Below are 18,209 nucleotides of genomic sequence, written 5' to 3' on the forward strand. Positions count from 1 at the left end.
CTGGCTCCCCCGGAAGAGCAGTAGGTGCACTTAGCTGCTGAGCCATCTCTCCAGCCCCAACCTGGGACTTTTTCAAGATGAGTGATGATGCCAGCTCCATCCGGGTCTGAAGTGGGATCGAGATAGCTGTGATCAGGAAAATGAGGGTCCCTTGTGTTGTCTGAACTTGCCCAGTGGGTTTGCTTGATAACTCTGCTTTGCTTTGACTCCCTTCTTTTTTGACCTCAGCTTTCATTAAGGCGGATCTTCGGAGACAGAGGGCAAACAAGGATGTTCCTGAGACTGTGAGTGTGTGGGGGCTTGGCAGGGATAGGCTCTGGGTCCTAAGCCTTTGATAAGGATGCGGTAACAGAGATGGGGCCCTACCAGCTCTCAGAGAAACTGATGTTTGTGGCGTCTGTGAGACCAGCTCACCTCTTATAAACTTGGCATCCGAAGAATTTCCTCATGGGTGTCCAGTATTGTTCCTCTTTCTTGGAATCTTCTTCCATCTTCTTTTCTCAATTCTTTGAAAGATTTATTTTTATTTATGTGTATGAGTGTTTGCCTGCTTGTACATATGTGAACCATGTGCGTGCCTAGAGCTCAGGAGATGGCATCATGTCCCTTGGAGCTGGAGTCGCAGGTAGTTCTGAGCCACCATGTGGGTGCTGGGAACCAAACCTGGGTCCTCTATCAGAGCAGCCAGTGCTCTTAACCACCGAGCTGTTTCTCCACCCCCTTTGACTTTCAACCAGCGCCCCCCCCTCCCCCATCTCCTTGTTACGTTCCCCAGAGTATTATCATTGCCGTCAGAAACTGCTAAACAGCATCTACTCCTGTGGTTCTGAGCCAGGTCTTGGGTCCTTGGTTTCACTATTATCAACTGGAGTCAGTGACTAGCAAGGGAACACAGGCTCCTGGATTGATCACTCTGTGACAGTGGTGGTGACAGTCTCTTAGGCAGAGTTCTGGGGATGGAGCCAACAGGTTGCCAGAAAGTTCTAAAAGGACAAGTCAAGAAGGAGGAGCTGGTGGCAGTGAAAGAGGAGGGTGAGGCCAGCAGTATGTTCTAGAACAGAAGAGTATTTTCCACTCCCCCAGTCAGCTGGAAAGCACTTTAACCAAAATGCTAGGTTTAAGTCTAAGTGGGGCCTCAGTGGCAGAGTGCTTACTTAGCATCCGCAAAGCCTCAAGTTCAGTCCCCAGCATCACATTGGGGAGGCAGATTCAAGTGAAGATGAAAGGTATTGCAAGTGTGAGGAATCAAAGTAAGATATTTTTTACATACACACACATTCACATATCACACACACACACACACACACACACTAAACTCACTATAGACATATCCTTTGTAGAAAAACTGAAAAAAAAAGCACAGCAAATATACAAGAGTCTTAAAATCATGCTGTGATTCTATCACCTAGAAACACAGTATTTACCATTTACGCATGTCCACGCAGTGGATATGTGTACATACACACTTTGTCTTTTTCATGTGTATGCATGCTTCATGTGTGGGGTGGTTATGTGCCTGCATGAGGAGGCCTAAGGTTGGCATTAAGAATTTTCCTTGGTCATCTTCTACCTTCTACACTGAGGCAGAATCTCTAGCTGAACCCATTGCTCATAGATACAGCTAGTTTGGCTAGCCAGATTATTCTGGGGATTCCTGTCTCCACCTTCTGAGTGCTAGAGTTACAAGCAGGTCACCATGGCCACCCAACCTTTGAGTGGGTTCTAGGGATATGAACTCATGCCCTGATGCTTATCTAGAGGATGCTTTAGCCATTGAACCAGCCGTCTCTGTCTTGGTTTTTGTTTGTTTTGTTTGTTTGTTTTTAGACATGTTCTTATTATTTCTATGGCTGGTCTAGAACTTACCGTGTAGCCCAGGCTGGCTTCAAATTCAGGGTGATACTCCTGCTTTAGCCTCCTGAGTGCTGTGAATACAGGCATGAGCCACCATACCTGGCTTTTTCCCTCCCTCCCTCCCTCCCTCCCTCTCTCCCTCCCTCTCTTCCTCCCCTTCTCTTTTCTACCCTTCCCTTTCCTCCCTCCCTCCCTCCCTCCCTCCGTTCCTTCCATTCCTCCTCTTCTTCCTCCTCCTCCAATAGACTCTATTCTAATTATTGCCACACTCCAAGGCTCCTGGTCTTCTACAATTACTTTTAACGACTTTACACTGTTCTTTTACATGAGTAATCTTTGATTTGTTTAACAGTTTTCTGTTCGGACCTTAAAAGTATTTTTGATTGTTATAAGCAGTATTATAATTAGTGGCTGGTTAACTCGCTTGGTTTGAGTGTGGTGTTAATATTATTATTACTCAGGGCTCTCTGCAACCACCAGGCCACCACAGCAGGCAGAGTAAATGACCTTAGGGAGGAAGGCAGGCACTTTGGTTCAACATGACTAACAAGCATTGGGGAGTGTGTGTGACCCTGAGGAGTTTATTTTAGGTTTATTTAAGCACAATTTGGTGAAAAGTTCCCTGGCAGTAAAGAACTCAATCCTGTGTGTATAACAAAGCACACATAAATCTCCTCCAGGAACACAGTGAGCTAAATAAAGATCAGAGGTGATCACACGAAACTCTTCATAAAGTACATGTGACACTTTCCATAAAGATGGGCTATAAACTGACTGAGAAAAATGAGCTTATGATAAGGGTTTGGGGAGGATTCAGTGTGGTCACAAAGGTCACCAGGCTATGAACCACACCCACTCCCAGCCTTCTGGGTGGATTGGGTAATTTGGAGGGACAGCCCTGTGTGTTTAACATTTCCGGTTCCCTTAGTCCTTATCTGTGAGCACAGGGACCTCTGTGCCGCCTACATTATAATAAATACTATACGGATTAATATGGAAGCTGGGTTGCTGTGCTAAGTATACAGTATTTCCTGAAACAATGGATCAGCTGTCCTGCAGTGCTATGGGCATTCAAGGCTGTGTGCCGTCTAACAAGTGAGAATCTTTAGTTCTTTACTGTTTGGCTTCTGATACCACATTCTGGAGTTGGCAGGGAGCAGATCGAAAGGGGAGGGCCCTATAATAGAGTGTTTACCGGGAGAAAGCCTGGGGATAGGAATGATGTTATCTAGACCTGTGTGAAGAGCAAAGGCCCCTGAGGACATGGGCTTTCACTGTGCTGTATTTAAGGAGACACGAGGATTTAGGATACTTTGGCCAATAAGGATATGATAAGGTGTCTGCAGTAAAAAAGACTTTTGGTGAAAAATTTTTAATTGGGACTGTGATTTTTGTGTCATGTGACATGAGTTTTTGCTGTGTTTAAGTTGGAAGATAAAGGCAAACGAGATATAAATAAAAGATATTTACATATTAATATGTATTAAATATCAATACTATAAATATCTGATCATATTGTGTCCCCAGTTCATTTACCAGTGCTATAACCTATGGACACATATGTATCTCATTTTCTAGTCTGTATGTTTGCTTAATATACGTAGGGGCTAAAGAGATCACTCTTCAGTTAAGAGTATGCATTGTTCACACAGAAGGCCCGAGTTTAATTCCCAGCATCCATATCAGGCAGCCTACTAGGTTCTGTAACTCCAGCTTCAGGGGATCTGATGCCCTCTTGAGGCCCCACTCACTTGAACATACTCTCATACACTATGGACATAACTCTTTTTTTTTTTTTTTTAAAGATTTATTTATTTATTATGTGTACAGAAGAGGGCGCCAGATCTCATTACAGATGGTTGTGAGCCACCATGTGGGTGCTGGGGATTGAACTCAGGACCTCTGGAAGAACAGTCGGCGCTCTTAACCTCTGAGCCATCTCTCCAGCCCTTCTCTCTCTCTCTCTCTCTCTCTCTCTCTCTCTCTCTCTCTCTCTCTCTCTCTCTCTCTCTCTCACACACACACACACACACACACACACACTTTTTTAAAAAGATAAACTCCATCATCAGTTACACTCTATGCCTCCCATCTGCAGACATGCGTATTTCCATCTTGTTTACATTTTCAGTTGTTATAAAACTTCACTCTTGGTGGAGGCAAATCCTTGTGCATTGACCCAGTTTGTCAATCAAGTGGAGTTGTTGGCCCAGTCTCCTTGAGGATAGAATACTGGGAAGCAGCGCTGAATGGGCCTAGGTGCCTTAAGTTCCTGGAATGGGGCTCGCTTATGTAGTATCCTTGTATTCTGGTCCTCACTGGCATCTAGAGCTACTTAGGGTTAAGGGGAGGTCAGAGGTATGCTGGGGCTGACAAGAAGGAAGCTACAGTGGCCAGTGCACCCTTTGTCTGGAGCCCTGATCGTTACACACCCCCAAGGCAGTCAGTGTAACTCAGAGACTTGGAGACAAACACATTGTCAGGGAGGACAGGGTATGCATCGGGTCTAGCTGCAGCTGCCCTTTGTATACATCAGTGAGATGCACTGTTTAGGTAACGAGAGAACTTAAGGACAGAGAGAATGACTCCACCTTGACTGTGAAACCTTGGGTGCCCATTTTTTTCTTCCGGCACCTGGAATGTAGATGTGCCTCCCTACTCCTAACCTATTTTTTAATGGCAGTTTTGAGGTGGTAGCTTGAGAGGAGACAGGCATGTGGAGACACATTGTGTGTGTCAAATGCGGAGAGTGACCAGGTCAGCTGGGAGTTGTCTGAATGAAGGTTACCAATGGCTGAGGCAGGCCTGGTGCCCAAAGGCCTGCGAGACCCAGAATCAGAGGGCTGGGTTACTACGGCTGTGGCCCTCGCCATGGATGGGACCCAGGCAATTCCTGGGGACAAAAGCTCTATTTGTTGAGCTGGCATCGGCCTCTAGCTTGGCCCTGCATACACTCCACCGGGCCGTGAGCAGGGCTGGCTTTTCAGTGCCGTCTGCGTTCAAGGTCCTTTTGCCAATTAGGAGACGGCCAAATGCCCAAGTTGGCAATGCCTACCAGAGACCCCACGGGAGAATTTCTAGGCCATGCTTAATCCCAAACCCACTTAACAAGTGTGAGCCAGGAGACTTCCTATGAATGAATTCCATGCCATAGCCTTCCCCAAAGAAGCCAAGTCCAGACTAGTTCCCTCCGAAGAGCTTCTACGGTGTTTTTCTCTCTGAGTGCATAGAACCGCACGGCCATTGAGTTCAACTATACAATCAAGCAGGGTGTCTTAAAATTGCTGGATGGAGGGCTGGAGAGATAGCTCAGAGGTTAAGAGCACTGACTGCTCTTCCAGAGGTCCTGAGTTCAATTCCCAGCAACTACATGGTGGCTCACAACCATCTGTAATCAGATCTGGTGCCCTCTTCTGGCTTGCAGTCATACATGCTGTATACATAATAAATAAATCTTAAAAAAAAAAATTGCTGGATGGCATCCATTCAATGGACATTATAATAACCCTCATCCTGGGGCCACCTCCCAGTGGGGCTGGCTGGAGAGTCTGAGGGAGCTGCCAATCTGAAACCTGGAGCAGCTAGTTGATGGCATGGGGAGGGGAGTTTGGGGCTGTCAGAACAGGACGCTGGCTCTGTTCTCTCTGATGAGTGGTAACGGTGGGGGTCAGTGTATGGCGGCGGCGGCGGTGGCGGTGGCGGTGGCGCGGTGTGTGTGTGTGTGTGTGTACACTCAGGCTGGGCTGCTTGCTCCTCCCTTGTGCCTTTTATTTCTCTGGGGGGGGTGGTGGGGGGAGACAGTGGGTAGCTTCTTGCCCTGGTACTCACAGTGATCTGCCATGGACAGGGATTCTGTTTCAGCCAGGGTGGAGGAGATCTGTGTGTTCTAATCACAGGGCTTCCTGTTTTCTTTGTCTTCTAGAAAGCCCAGGAGGAGGAAGAGAGCAATATCAGCAAGGCCCCCACGGTCGTGTCCGAGGCTCGTCTCTGAGAGAGACAGAGACAGAGAGAGAGAGGTGGCAGAGACTCAGGAACAGAGACACTGTTAGCACCTAGATCTTCATGGAGAAGCTTCTAGAGGGAGCAGCTGGAAGATCTGTGGCTTGCAAGGCCGTGCCTATGCCCACTGGGCCCTACCTGAGAACCCGGATGGTTTACTTGGGGCCAGCCTCACCTCTCTCCAGATGTAGACTGGATTCTAGTCCCCTCTCCCTGTTAATGTCTTGGGGCTAGTGTGGGGGGAGGCTGGTGAAGGGTGTCGGAGTTCATCCTTGCTTGGTCCTTTGCCTTCTTATCCTTTCTCTCATGGAGAATGCTTGCAGAATTATCCTAAGAAAGCTTATTCAGGATATTAACTTTTTCTAATGTCTTAAGACTTATCCGCATGAAGCCCAGTTCTCACCGAGAACAGGCAAGGTGCTCTGCCTGAGGGTCACGGTGAGGAAGCACCAGGGTCCAGCCTCCATCAGAGCCCATCACTCCACAGAGGCAGCTCTGTCAGGACTCTTGGCCTTGGCCAAACACTGCAGTCTCTCTTCCTACCTTCTTCCCTGAGAGCCCAGACGAAACACCAATAAACCAGACAAAACCTCTCTTGTAGCCGGAAGGAGAAACTGATTGGAGAGGGCTCCCTGCATAGCACGAATTCTAATTGGTCTTAATAATAAAAACCCGGAGCCAGATATCAGGGTAGATGCTGAAAGATCAGTAAAGGAGCCAGCCACTAGAGACTTCTTATCACTACCGAATCCTCAGGTCGAAGGGGTGAGATTCTGTCTCTGCTAATCCTCAGACTGTCTCCACCCGCTTTATTTTCCTGTCTCCACCTCCCTAGTGCTGGGATTAAAGGTGTGAGCCACCACCGCCGCCTGGCTGTGTTTCTCTTTTGGACAGATTCAGTCTCATGTAGTCCAGGGTGGCCTTGAACTCCTGAGCTTCCTGCTTCCTCTTCTCAAGTGCTGGGATTCAGGGTGTGTGCCACCACTGCCTGTCCTCTGCTGTGGTTCACTAGTGGCTGGCTCTGCCCTCTGATCTTCAGGCAAGCTTTATTAGAACACAAACAAAATATCACCCCCTTCCTGCCTAAGTGCAACAGTGCTGGGAGCCACCTTGAGTGTGTGTGTGTGTGTGTGTGTGTGTGTGTGTGTGTGTGTGTGTATGTAGCTCTGAGTTGGTAGCCTGGGTTGGGATAGGAAGGTGCTTTCCTATAAGAGGTGCTTGCCCAGGGACTCCAGTGTCCCAGGCCACTCAGAATGTCTTCACTGGGTATGGCACTGGGAAATGCTGCCACCAGGCCAGCAGCAGCTCGTGGCTCTAACCTCTATTGAAAGTTGGTCTCATTTACTGTATGTACTCAGACACCCGAGGCTATCTCTGAGGAACGGGGCAGAAGGTGACTCTTAAAATAGACATTCTGTCTGTTTCAGGTAAACATAATCCCGTGGGTGCCGGGGACAGGATTTGCACAACCAAACACTCTTCCTGCCTCTGCTAGCAAAAATCTGCCAGATATTTTAAGTTGAAAAGGACTCCTAAACCAATCCCAGTTGACCTCCTTCCTCACCCAGTCTGCTGGTTATACTCATGGCTCTTGTAAGGTCTCCTCCAAGAGAAACTGGCAACTAATTTCTCCTGTGCCTCGAGCAACTCTGGTCAAGACCATTCAGTCGTCTGGCCTTGGCCATGGCCTTAGCGTCCCAGAATAGCGGGTTTGCCTGCAGGGTTGGGGTGCCAGGCCAGAGGAGACCCACTTGTGTGTACACACACGCGTGTTTGTATGTTGTGTGTAGACTTGAGCAGCGGACGGGAGGAAAGCTGGGGTTGAGGCAGTGTTAGGGATGGCAGGGAGGGGTGCCTTACTTTCTGTCAAGAGAAAGGTGTTCTTTCTTCAACCGTTCAAAATGGACATGTTTACGCAATCCATTTATTTAAAAAAAAAAACAGAGTTTGTATTTCCTGTTTATAATACCAGATATTTTAAGGCAATAAAGATTTTCAAAGTGGTCTGCCTTGTCATTTGGACTGTCCCCACAAGGTTATCGCACTTTTCTGAGACTGTCTGGGGGATCGGCTGGGGGTGAGGGGCAGGGCTTGGGGCCAGAACATCTGTGTCCTTTGTTGACAAGGGTGTAACATCCTGTTGGATTTTTTTTTTTTAACAGCCTTTAAAGGTTCCTGACCGCCTACACAGAAGATACAACGCAGTGGCCAACCTGTGACCCTGACTTTCCCCCTCCTGTGTATACGCTGGAATGTGCTCCTCCCCAAGAGAAAGGTCCAGTGTTGTCTTTGGCTCTGCCTCAAAGGGCAGCTGAAGTGTTTTGTTTGATCACCCCAGACCCACACCAGCTAGCTCTGGCCGGCATCCACAGCCTAGTTCAAGCATTGGCAGCTTGGCGACCTTCTCGGGGACTGCCATCCCTGCCCTTTTCCACTGTTACTAGGTTCCCAGCTGTCGCTTTTTCTGCATCTTTCTTGTTTTGAGATGCGCTCCGTGCCGGTGACATTCTGGCACTCTTTCTTATCAATTCTTATCTGGAGTAAACCATGCTCTACTAGACATAGAGAAGGGACTGAGCCTGTTTTTTTTTTTTTTTCCCTCGAGGCCTGGTTTCTCTGTTTAGCTTTGGAGCTTGTCCTGGATCTTGCTCTGTAGACCAGGCTGGCCTCGAACTCACAGAGATCCGCCTGGCTCTGCCTCCTGAGTGCTGGGATTAGTGCTCAGGGAGCATCATCAGCACTCAGGGAGCATCATTAGTGCTCAGGGAGCACTATTCACATGGAGACATTGCCCTTGCTTCTTTACAAGCTCACAGCTGTTTCTCCTGGGCTGCTTTGTTCTACTTTCTCTTCCTGTTCTCAAGAGTCTACTTCACTGGGAAGAAAACGGGAGAGGGCCGTAACTGTTGAGCTGTCGATGTAGAATCCTGAAGGTGAAGAAGGAAGGGAGATTTGGCATCAAGAACACAAGTAAGCAAGTGACAGGGAGGAGCTGGAGGCGGCCAGGCTTTCCTGGGTCTTGAGTGGTTCTATCTCCAGTGGATGTCAAGCTGCAGAGAGCGATGATGCTCCAGTGTTGGAGTCCATGGGGTGGGGGGTACAGAGGCTCTTGGGAAACGTCAAAGGCTGATCAGAATAGACAGTTTTTCTATTTATTATAAAATGCATTACATAAATACAACTGACCAAAAGGTCTAAAAACAGCCCAGACTCTTCTACCCTTTATCCACCGGAAGACAGAAGAGAAGCCTGGTCCTGCCCACACCGAGGGCAGCCCTTCTTGGAAGAACTGCCCTGTCCCTTGGCTGGTTCCGAGTCTTGGGTCCAGCAGCAGAAAGGAGCCCAGCACGTGTGGACAATCCTTTGAAGCAGCCCTTGGTTGCTGCTGCTCTGGGCAGGCAGCAGCTTGAGTTTCACAGTTCTTATGTTCCCACCACACGAGCCAAATCAAGGAATGAAGAGGAAATGAAAGAGTGAAGGACTGGAGAAGGGAGCCTGGGGGTTGGATCCAGCTGGGGGAGGAGGGCACCCGTGGGGCGGGTGGGGGGTGGGGGGAGGTGGGGGGCTTCTGAGGATTTCTTGACGTTGATGGAGTAACAGAATATTTCTTAAACGACTCTAAATTATACATACATGTTACATAATTTTTCTGTATGAATGTTTTAAAAATTTAAAAACATTAAAAAAACAAAAACAAAGACTCAAAAGCTTAATGATGCTGAACCTAGATGAAGGAGCTAAGGACACAGCCCCAAAGAAATGATCCAAGGACGCAGGATGAAGGAGGACCGGCGAAGGTGGAAGACGATGACGTTTTGGAGGTGGCAAGGCTGGCCTCAGTTTCTCTTCTTCTGTCTGGATACTGGTTCTGCCTCTAGATACCGGAGCCCAACCAGCATACCCAGGATTGAGAGACCTTCAACGTGTAGAAAAGATTAGTGGTGGGCATAAAACCGGCACCCCGCAAGCTCAGCACCCGCGTCTGCCCCAGCCCCACCGCCGCCGCACCCCGCAATCCCAGCACCTGCATCTGTCCCAGCCCCACCGCCGCCGCACCCCGCAAGCCCGGCACCCGCGTCTGTCCCAGCCCCACCGCTGCCAGGCCACAGCGGGGTGGGGGTCGGGGGTCACCGCGGCAGGAGGTCGCCGCCCGCGCAGGGGGTCTAGAGTGGCCTGGTGCTTACTTGCTACCATCAGGGGTGCCAGCACACCAACTGTGGGAGCGGCTGTTCCAAAGACGAACAACTCCGAGAGGAAGTGTCCCAGGGCGAGCAGGAATGTCCACAGTGTGATGTGATAGAGTCTACAAAGGAACAGACGGAAACGGAAACCGACATGACTGCCTGCTTGGCGCAGAACTGCAGAGGGTGTCCGCTGACTTGCCATGAGGGCCATGACTGGTGGGAAGGACACACACACGCCTTAGAAACCCCTGGCTATTTCATCACATCAAGTGCTTCTCTCCGGGGGCAAAACTAGAGATTTCTGAGGCCCGGGCCAAGCAGCCAGAGGGGGCCTCTATGACTTAGCAAGGGAGCGAGAACTCAGCTATGGGAGACTCTGGAAGGCAGTCTTGGGCAGCGCAGCAATTCTGGACCAAGCATACTCGTGCTCAGTGCAAACTGACAGACTCTAGCCTAAGCCACCCTAGCAGGTGTCTGGCCTTGTGCCGGACAGTGCTGTAGGACGGAACCATAAATGAATGCTCTAAGCAGCCAGAGGCCTTCAGATGCTCTTCCAGTCCAAGTTCGCTACTTTATGTCTTGGCCTAAAATCTGGTCTGAGGAGGACACACAACAACGCCAGAGGAGAACATGGTCCTCAGCTTTGACCATGGCTTTTCTGACAGTGGTTGACCGCTTGAAGTGAAGGTGTCTGTTTTCGTTTTTGTGAACATGAGGACACACTCCGAGTAGACAGTAAACTGTTACGAAGCACAGTGCGACCAGGGCTCGGGGCCCTACCAGCCTTAACATTTGAACACTTGCAGTTCCCATTCCTTTTTTCCGGTTCTGGGGCTCAAACTCAGGGCCTCATGAATGCCAGGCAAGCATTTTGACTCTGAGCTAGGTCCCCAGCTGGATCCTTTTATATTACAAAGAAATAAACATTACAGAATTGGAAACATCTGTGTACCCTTAGCCTACCCTGACTGCCTTCTCCTCCCTCTTCAAAAGTAACCAGTACCTTAAAGTTGGTTTTTATTTATGCTGGTGCATGTTGGTGTGTATGTGTGTGTGTGTGTGTGTTTTGAATTTCTGGTTATGGAGGGAATAAACTCAGGATGCATGTTAGAGGTTCATAGATCAAAGTCCTAAGCTGGAAACGACTGAAAACACCAGCTCAGCATTCACAACTGCTCTGGGTCGCAGGAGGGAAAACTGAATGGGGAATAGGGGTGGGGGTGAGTGTGGATTCTCTGTCCACTCTAAACACACAGCAAACAGAGGCTGCATCCCCTATACCTAGCAGCAGTTCTTCATGGTGGTAAAAGGTCTCCAGAACAACTATGCCCCTTTTCATTCACCCAGAGAGGCAGAACAGTTATCTATTACCATTTTATAGATGGAGACCAAGGTACAGAGAGAGTAGGTAATAAACCCAGTTACCAGCAACACTGAGAGCGGAGTGTGTTTTCCTTGTTTTCCTTCTTGACCCCAGGCAGTTTCCACTAAAACCATCCTGCTTCTAAAAATATGTGTCCAATCTAGGACATGTAATCCAGTTTCAAGCTAAAAAAAAAATTAAAACTAAAGATGGAAAGATCAAAGGGCTAATAGTCTTGCTTCAAATCCCACTTGAGACGGTCTTCCTCTGCTTAAATTAATTGAATTTTTAAAATATTTATATTACAAAATCAGTAATGAAAATCACTACCTTCTCCCCCCAGGGGTTGCTAAGAGACTAAGGCAAGGTCATGTAGGCGAAAGCTCCTGGCAAAATTAGAGAGGAGCCATAAATATTATTGCTTCCTCTCTTCCCCAGATGCTGAGGGGAGGGACAAGAAAAAAGATTTCAGTGCGAGGCTGGCCTTTTGACAGCTTCTCCCAGTGAATTGAGCAATGACTGTTTTTGCATAAGATAGTGAATACTGCAGGGAAGAAAGCTTGAGCTCCCTCCAGTGGCCAGGACTGGGTATGGCATCATCTAGAAAAGCGGCTAGGGTGGCCTGCACCTGTTCATGCTTGTCTTACTCTCTTTGGAGAGGCAGCACACACATTTCCCTTACTGACTGACCTCTTCATGGGCCTCTATCAGCTTACTCATAGTTTCTCTCTTTTCACGAATTTCTGGTCATTCCTGATTAATGAGGAATGTGCAAAAGGTATGTATGCACTGGGGAGGTAGCTCATAACTAGAGCATTTATTGACTATGCTCAAGGTCCTTCATTTGATCCCCCAGCAACTATGAAATGAAACCAAAACAAAACTCTAAGGCTAAACTGAGCACAGTACTCTAGGGCTTTCATAGAAGGAAGGAGAGATCTAGTCGAGGTATGATGCAGACCACTGAACAATGGCGATGTTATGTGCTATGATCTGTTAGGCCGACAGGTATTTTAGGACTGGAAGGAATGGTCCAACAAGGCTTTCATTTTCTATGCTCTATGATAATGCAGTAAAGTGATTTAACAGGTCCCAACAGCAGGGCAGTGCACATGCGCGGAGCCTGATTGGCAACAAAAGGGAGCCAGAGGCCGTCTTTCCCTGACATACGTTTTGTTGTGGATGTCAATGGCACAGAGGCAGCGAATCACTGATGAGAGCAGGGTCCAGATCCCAAAGGTCCGGGCTTGGAGGCCATTCACTGTGTAGTGAAAAACAAGAGTGTGAGAACCTCGGGAGGGCTGAGGTGAGCTTTGTCCTAAACTAGTCTGCTTCCCTGGTGAGTCACAGAAGGGAGCCCAGCCTGACCTCCCCGTGAGGGCCCCCGGGGAACGGAATGGAAGGAATTCTGAGTGCCACTCAATCCTCTTCAGATGCCTACAGTTGAAAGGGAGTGCCGCAGAGATGGTCCGAACACACAAGATGCCTAGCAGGACCAAGAGCCTTTGTAGACCGCTATGGGAGACCAGACGCATGTGTTTAAGACATGGGCTTTCAGATGGCTAAGATCTGCTCTGTGGGGACAATGCTGGAAAAAGTACTAGTTCTCTGGGGTTCCCTGGGGCCTCTGTTCTTGGTGGCTTCATTGTGGTGCTGTAGTAAATATATTGCCTTGAAAATCTGAGTCACCTTTCCCCCTCACAGCAGCTCTCGACCCTGAGCTCTTTCTCTATCACCTGAGTTTTAGAAAATTCCCAAGCTCTGGACACCAGGCCAGTCACATCGGATTCTCTAGAGATGAGTCCTGGCATGAGTATTTTCTAGAAACACCCTGCTTGGGTGACTTCAATGTAGAGCCAGTGAACTGAGGCACCCTGTGGATTCCAAATATTCCAACTGTTAAAGCACAGCTCGTTCTTTTGCTGATCTCTCTCTCATAGAGTTAAAAAAAATTCTGGAAGTAGTTCAGTTGTTAAGCACCTGTCTAGCATGCAAGATAAGCCATCCTGGGTTTGATTCCCAGTACTTGGGGGGGGGGGGGAGGAAGATATCAATGGACAAAGCTGACAACCAAAAAGTGTATTAATATTCACTTGGGCTTTAAAAATTCTTTAGCCTTTGGAAACGCAGACAACTCTGCTAATTCACACCAAAGAGCTTTTAGATGGTTGAGGAAATATTTGAAATGTCAGCCTTTTGGCCATCCAGTCTTTAGAAATCAAGTTGATGGCTCTTCTAATAAAGGTTGAAGAAATCTCTTTAGTGTGAGATACTCAAGACCTGACAAGGATCAAGGGACAGTTTACATTTCTAGGCCATCTAGAGCACTGTTCTGCCAACACACACACACACACACACACACACACACACACACACACACACACACACACACACACACCCTCCCTCCATAGAGCACTGTTCTGCCAACACACACACACACACACACACACACACACACACACACACACACACACACACACACACTCCCTCCCTCTCTCTCTCTCTCTATCTGGGCAGGAAGACGCCCACTACACTTCCAGATAATTTCTAAAATCCTATGCAACTATACAAGTTCCATAATCACGCACGCACGCGCGCGCGCACACACACACACATATACACTCCCTCTCTCTCTTTCTCTGGGCAGGAAGACGCCCACTACACTTCCGGATAATTTCTAAAATCCTGTGCAACTATACAAGTTCCATGATCACCTGTGAGCAGCAACTGAGGCTAAAAAAATCAACAATATCCTTCCTGCTGGCCTTTCCGGGTTCTTGACTCTCACTCTATTTGAACTTTGTTCAAAATAAGCCTCAGCCTACTTAACTTCATTTCCACCTAGATGTTGCAGAGAACGAGTAGGTCAGAGCCGGATCTGGGTTAGCTATAAATGTGACAGCGCTGTCAGCTGCTGTCAATCAGTGCTGTCGCTCCAAGTAACCCCGTGTCAAGGGGGTCAGTGCAGCTGTAGAGTACAGATATGCAGTGGAGAGCTTTGGGAGTTGGGAAAGGCCACTGTGAGCCAGAAGTTTTACTTGGAGAGAGAAATTTGGAGCGATTTGGAGTATTCACTCAGGGACCACAGCTCAGTTCAGGAAGATCTTGGGTGGGGAACTGTCTACCTGTTACATAGACTATGAACCATGTGTGCCATGCCCTGATTTCCGATGAGGGCACTGAGATTCCGTAAGACACCCCTTTATGGCTTTCTAGAAGCAGCCCAGAGTCAACATGGCATCCTATTTCCTTGCTTGTCTTTATGCGTGTGCTTCTGAACACATCAATTGTCCAGGGCAGTGGCAAATGAATGGAGAGGTATCCAGAGATAACTGGGAAAAAAGGGCCCAGGGCTTCCCACACATTCTATTACTCCAGTGGCTACCAAGACTGGATCAGGCAGCAGAACCACCTGCATATGTCTCGAACCGGATTGCCAGCCAGGTTTAATAATTAGATCTGGAGACAGAAAGAAATACCTGTGCTTTGATAGGCTTTAAGTAGCCTGGGTTATTCAGATATGTAGCTCAACTGGGTAATGAACAGCTAGGCCAGTGCTATACAGAATATACTTCTTTACATTCTTTTCTTTTTGTTATTTTAATTAATTAATTACTTTTGGGGTGTGGGGCGCGGTGAGACAGGGTTTCTCTGTGTAATAGCCCTGGTTGTCCTGGAACTCACTCTGTAGACCAGGCTGGCCTCGAACTCACAGAGATTCACCTGCTTCTGCCTCCTGAGTGCCGAGATTAAAGGCATTCACCACCATGCCCAGTAATACATTTATTTTTTGACATAGGATCTCACCAAGTTTTCCAGTCTGGTTTTGAACTCTCAATCTTCTTGCCCTATCCTCCTGTGTGCTGGGATTACAGGCATGAGCTATGGTGCTCAGCCAGGTCTTTTGACTTCTTACCAAGGTTTGGCTTGCCAGTGTAGAGCTTTTCATAGAGAAAGGTGTGGTCTCGGAAGCTCTGGAGCGTGTTTCCCATGGCTATGATGGACACCATAACCAGCCAGCTTCGTAACACGTTCAGGAAGCGGCTCATGATTCCCCTCAAAGAGAGGGTGCTCTGCCTTGGAAACAAAGAGGGCATAATCAAGGTACTTCCTCGTCAATCACAAGCTCTCTCACCTCTGTGGTTAATCTGTGTCCCACTCCTGAGAGCTGTCCTGAGTGATACCGGGAGAGCACTGCACAAATTCCTCTCCAAGTCCTTTGGGCCCACCCTGTTTTTTTTGCCATACCACTTTTACTTCCAAAGATGCCTAGAATATTTCCCCTCAGCAGAGCTATGCTGATCTTTGTTCAGAGTGACAGAGGCTAAACAAGAATGCAACGGGTAGACATTCTAGCAGGAAAGAAATGACAAGAAGGGGAACAGAAGACATGGGGTGTACTAACATCTCTATAAAGTAATAGAACAGGTTTCTGGGTAAAGCCTGTGTTCTGCCAATGCCCACTCTAATGAGGGTGAATGAACAGCACACCCTGCAGCAGGTTACAGAGCATTTACCTTTGTTCAAGTAATTCCTCCAGAGCACAGTGCTGCTGTAAGGCAGACTTCCCTCGCCTTGTCTGGAATCAGTGCTATGCCTTCACCTCTTCATGCCTTTCCTTTGCAGTACAAGTGGCTGAGAGGTGGTTCTAAGTCTACTCAGATACCTGGATACTGATGACGCATCCTTCTAAACTTACAGAAGCTATACCGTCCATTTGAGTGGAAGCTATGGTAGGATTGCCCAACTGGTATTCTCAGTTTGCCTCTGCGTGGTTCCCAGATATATCATGGCTCATAAACTAACACAATCTAAAATATTTTTTTTTAAAAAAAATTTCAATGGCTTGGTGTTGGGTTGCAGGAAAAACTATACTAGTTAGCAGTTATGGGGCACTTGTGCCCTATACTTGCCCCACGTATCTGACATCGTATTTCACTGACTCCCTACATCAGGATGGGCAGGCACTACCAGTATTTCCATTTTACAGCTGGAGGTCAGAACAAATAGCTAAGTGATTTGCTTAGATTACATAGCTAATATATGGCAGAATGCCATGGCCTGTTGGACTCTGTGAAAATACTACCTCCTTAAGACTATTTTGATGAAGTTCCTATCTTAAAAAAAATTCTTTCTTTTTCTTTTCTTTTCTTTTTTTTTTTTTTTTTTTTTTTTTTTTGTTGTTTTTCAAGACAGGGTTTCTGTGTGTAGCTTTGCGCCTTTCCTGGAACTCGCTTTATAGATCAGGCTGGCCTCAAACTCACAGAGATCCGCCTGCCTCTGCCTCCCGAGTGCTGGGATTAAAGGCGTGCACCACCACTGCCCGGCTATTTCCTTGTTTTAAGACAGGGTTTTACTATATAGCCCTGGCTGGTCTGGAACTCATTACATAGAACAGGCCGGCCTGGAACTCACAGAGATCCATCTGCCTCTTCCTCCTGAGTGCTGGGACCAAAGGTGTGCACCACCAATGCGCAGCAAAGTTCCCATTTTTTGAGAAAGCTAAACATGCCAGAAACATTTTTGTCTTCAGATGGTAGAAGAGCTAGTCTCTATACTTTTGTTTAGATCAAGCCTTGATGAGTAGCGATTTAGTTTGATCTAAGTGGATCCCACGGAGATAGTTTATCGTGATCATCCCCATCATTTCGGCCCTTCATTTATTTGTGGTCAGGCTAAGAAACTATGAGGCTGCCTTCATCACTGTGGTAACACGTCTCAGTAGGATTCCACACCACCCAGCACAGATATTAAAGTGAAGGGACTAATATTCAACTAATGGGGCTTCAGGAGAGGAAGGGTGAGTCCAGGAGAAACAGAGGCCCCAAACACAGACTGTCCCAGTCTAAAGACTTCACAGGCACTCACAGCCCAGACCAAGATCCACTTCTCTTTATTTTCTCCTCTCAACACCAGGCTCAATTTGAGTTAGTTAAAAAAGCTGCATACACACACACATACTTCCTTTCAATAGAACGCAGAACTTATGCCTTCCATCTTTCAGATCTTAGAAATCTCAGCAGAGCGCTGATGAAGACACAACCAGAGTATCTCTGTATTGCTCTACCAATTCCTCAAAACCATTTCCCTGGAGTTTTGAGGTGGTGGGAGGGGCGAGGTTTACAATATCAATTCCCAAATTTTGTCCAGGCCCATTTAAGCGTTGATGCAATGCTCACTAGCAAACAATAAAGAGGGGCTCCACCATTCAGGTCTGGGGTCTCAGGCAAGTCATTGAGACTCCACAGCCTCCGTTTCCTCGTCCGTAAAATGGGGATATATAAACATCTATCTTAAGGGTTACCGGAGAATTACATGAGAAAAAGAGAAAGCTCCGTGTACAGAGCTAGGTTCACAGTGACTGCTCGTTCATTCATCTGTCCCCAGAATTTACCAAACCCTCTCCATTTTCCTAGCACCCCCTTGGACATCGTTTCTTGACTCCCCCCCCCCACCCCAAGAAAAGGTAGCTTCCCAAGCAATCCCCATTTTCCTAAATTCTGCAACTAGTCTCATTCGTATGCAACACGAGTACCTACATCCCACTCTAAATTCTCCTACCTGACGACCACTCAGTACTACTGCAGCAAGAGATATCAGCAGCATCCACAAACCAGCTCCCCGAGGACCGCTCCAGTGCCAAGTCCTCCTGGGCCACTGTCCCCGCCCCCGCCCTCAGCCCAGCTCTAGGATTGGGTCGTTCCTGTGAGTCCTCGCTCCGATTGGCTGGGCTTGTTCAGTTCGAGCAGGCGATAGGGAGTGAACCCCGTTGCTGCCAATCAGCGGTTGCCGCCGCCTAAGCCTCTCCC

The 18,209-nt window shown here is 47.8% G+C and overlaps 2 protein-coding genes across 3 annotated transcripts in view; one reads left to right on the forward strand and one right to left on the reverse strand.

Annotated features, from left to right (window-relative positions):
- Flvcr2 (FLVCR choline and putative heme transporter 2) overlaps positions 1-7,857 on the forward strand; it is a 63,234-nt gene extending 55,377 nt beyond the window's left edge. Inside the window, exons 9-10 of one of the 2 annotated variants that reach the window (XM_006990326.4) lie at positions 229-284; positions 5,777-7,857. In XM_006990326.4, the coding sequence (XP_006990388.2) occupies positions 229-284; positions 5,777-5,845 (125 nt within the window). In that variant the 3' untranslated portion in view covers positions 5,846-7,857. The remainder of the gene's footprint in view (positions 1-228; positions 285-5,776) is intronic. The other variant, XM_042260956.2, reaches the window with a different exon arrangement.
- Positions 7,858-8,991: 1,134 nt separating this feature from the next.
- Positions 8,992-18,125, reverse strand: Erg28 (ergosterol biosynthesis 28 homolog). Its single transcript, XM_006990296.4, has 5 exons — positions 17,962-18,125; positions 15,317-15,477; positions 12,571-12,661; positions 10,038-10,156; positions 8,992-9,769 (listed from the first exon to the last, which is right to left on the reverse strand). Exons 2-5 carry the CDS (start codon positions 15,447-15,449, stop codon positions 9,690-9,692), a joined length of 423 nt encoding a protein of 140 aa, XP_006990358.1. The 5' UTR covers positions 15,450-15,477; positions 17,962-18,125; the 3' UTR covers positions 8,992-9,689.
- Between the last annotated feature and the right edge of the window lie 84 nt (positions 18,126-18,209).

Source organism: Peromyscus maniculatus, chromosome 14 (genome assembly GCF_049852395.1).
Source record: "Peromyscus maniculatus bairdii isolate BWxNUB_F1_BW_parent chromosome 14, HU_Pman_BW_mat_3.1, whole genome shotgun sequence".
Classification (NCBI taxonomy): domain Eukaryota; kingdom Metazoa; phylum Chordata; class Mammalia; order Rodentia; family Cricetidae; genus Peromyscus; species Peromyscus maniculatus.

What these genes read in the sequence shown, in the direction of transcription:
- Erg28 (XM_006990296.4), bottom strand. Translation starts at nt 15,449, where the DNA reads ATGAGCCGCTTCCTGAACGTGTTACGAAGCTGGCTGGTTATGGTGTCC. An exon ending in CACTGGCAAGCCAAACCTTG is followed by an intron (nt 12,662 to 15,316) that starts GTAAGAAGTCAA and finishes TTCACTACACAG; the next exon opens with TGAATGGCCTCCAAGCCCGG. An exon ending in ATTGACATCCACAACAAAAC is followed by an intron (nt 10,157 to 12,570) that starts GTATGTCAGGGA and finishes GTTCCTTTGTAG; the next exon opens with ACTCTATCACATCACACTGT.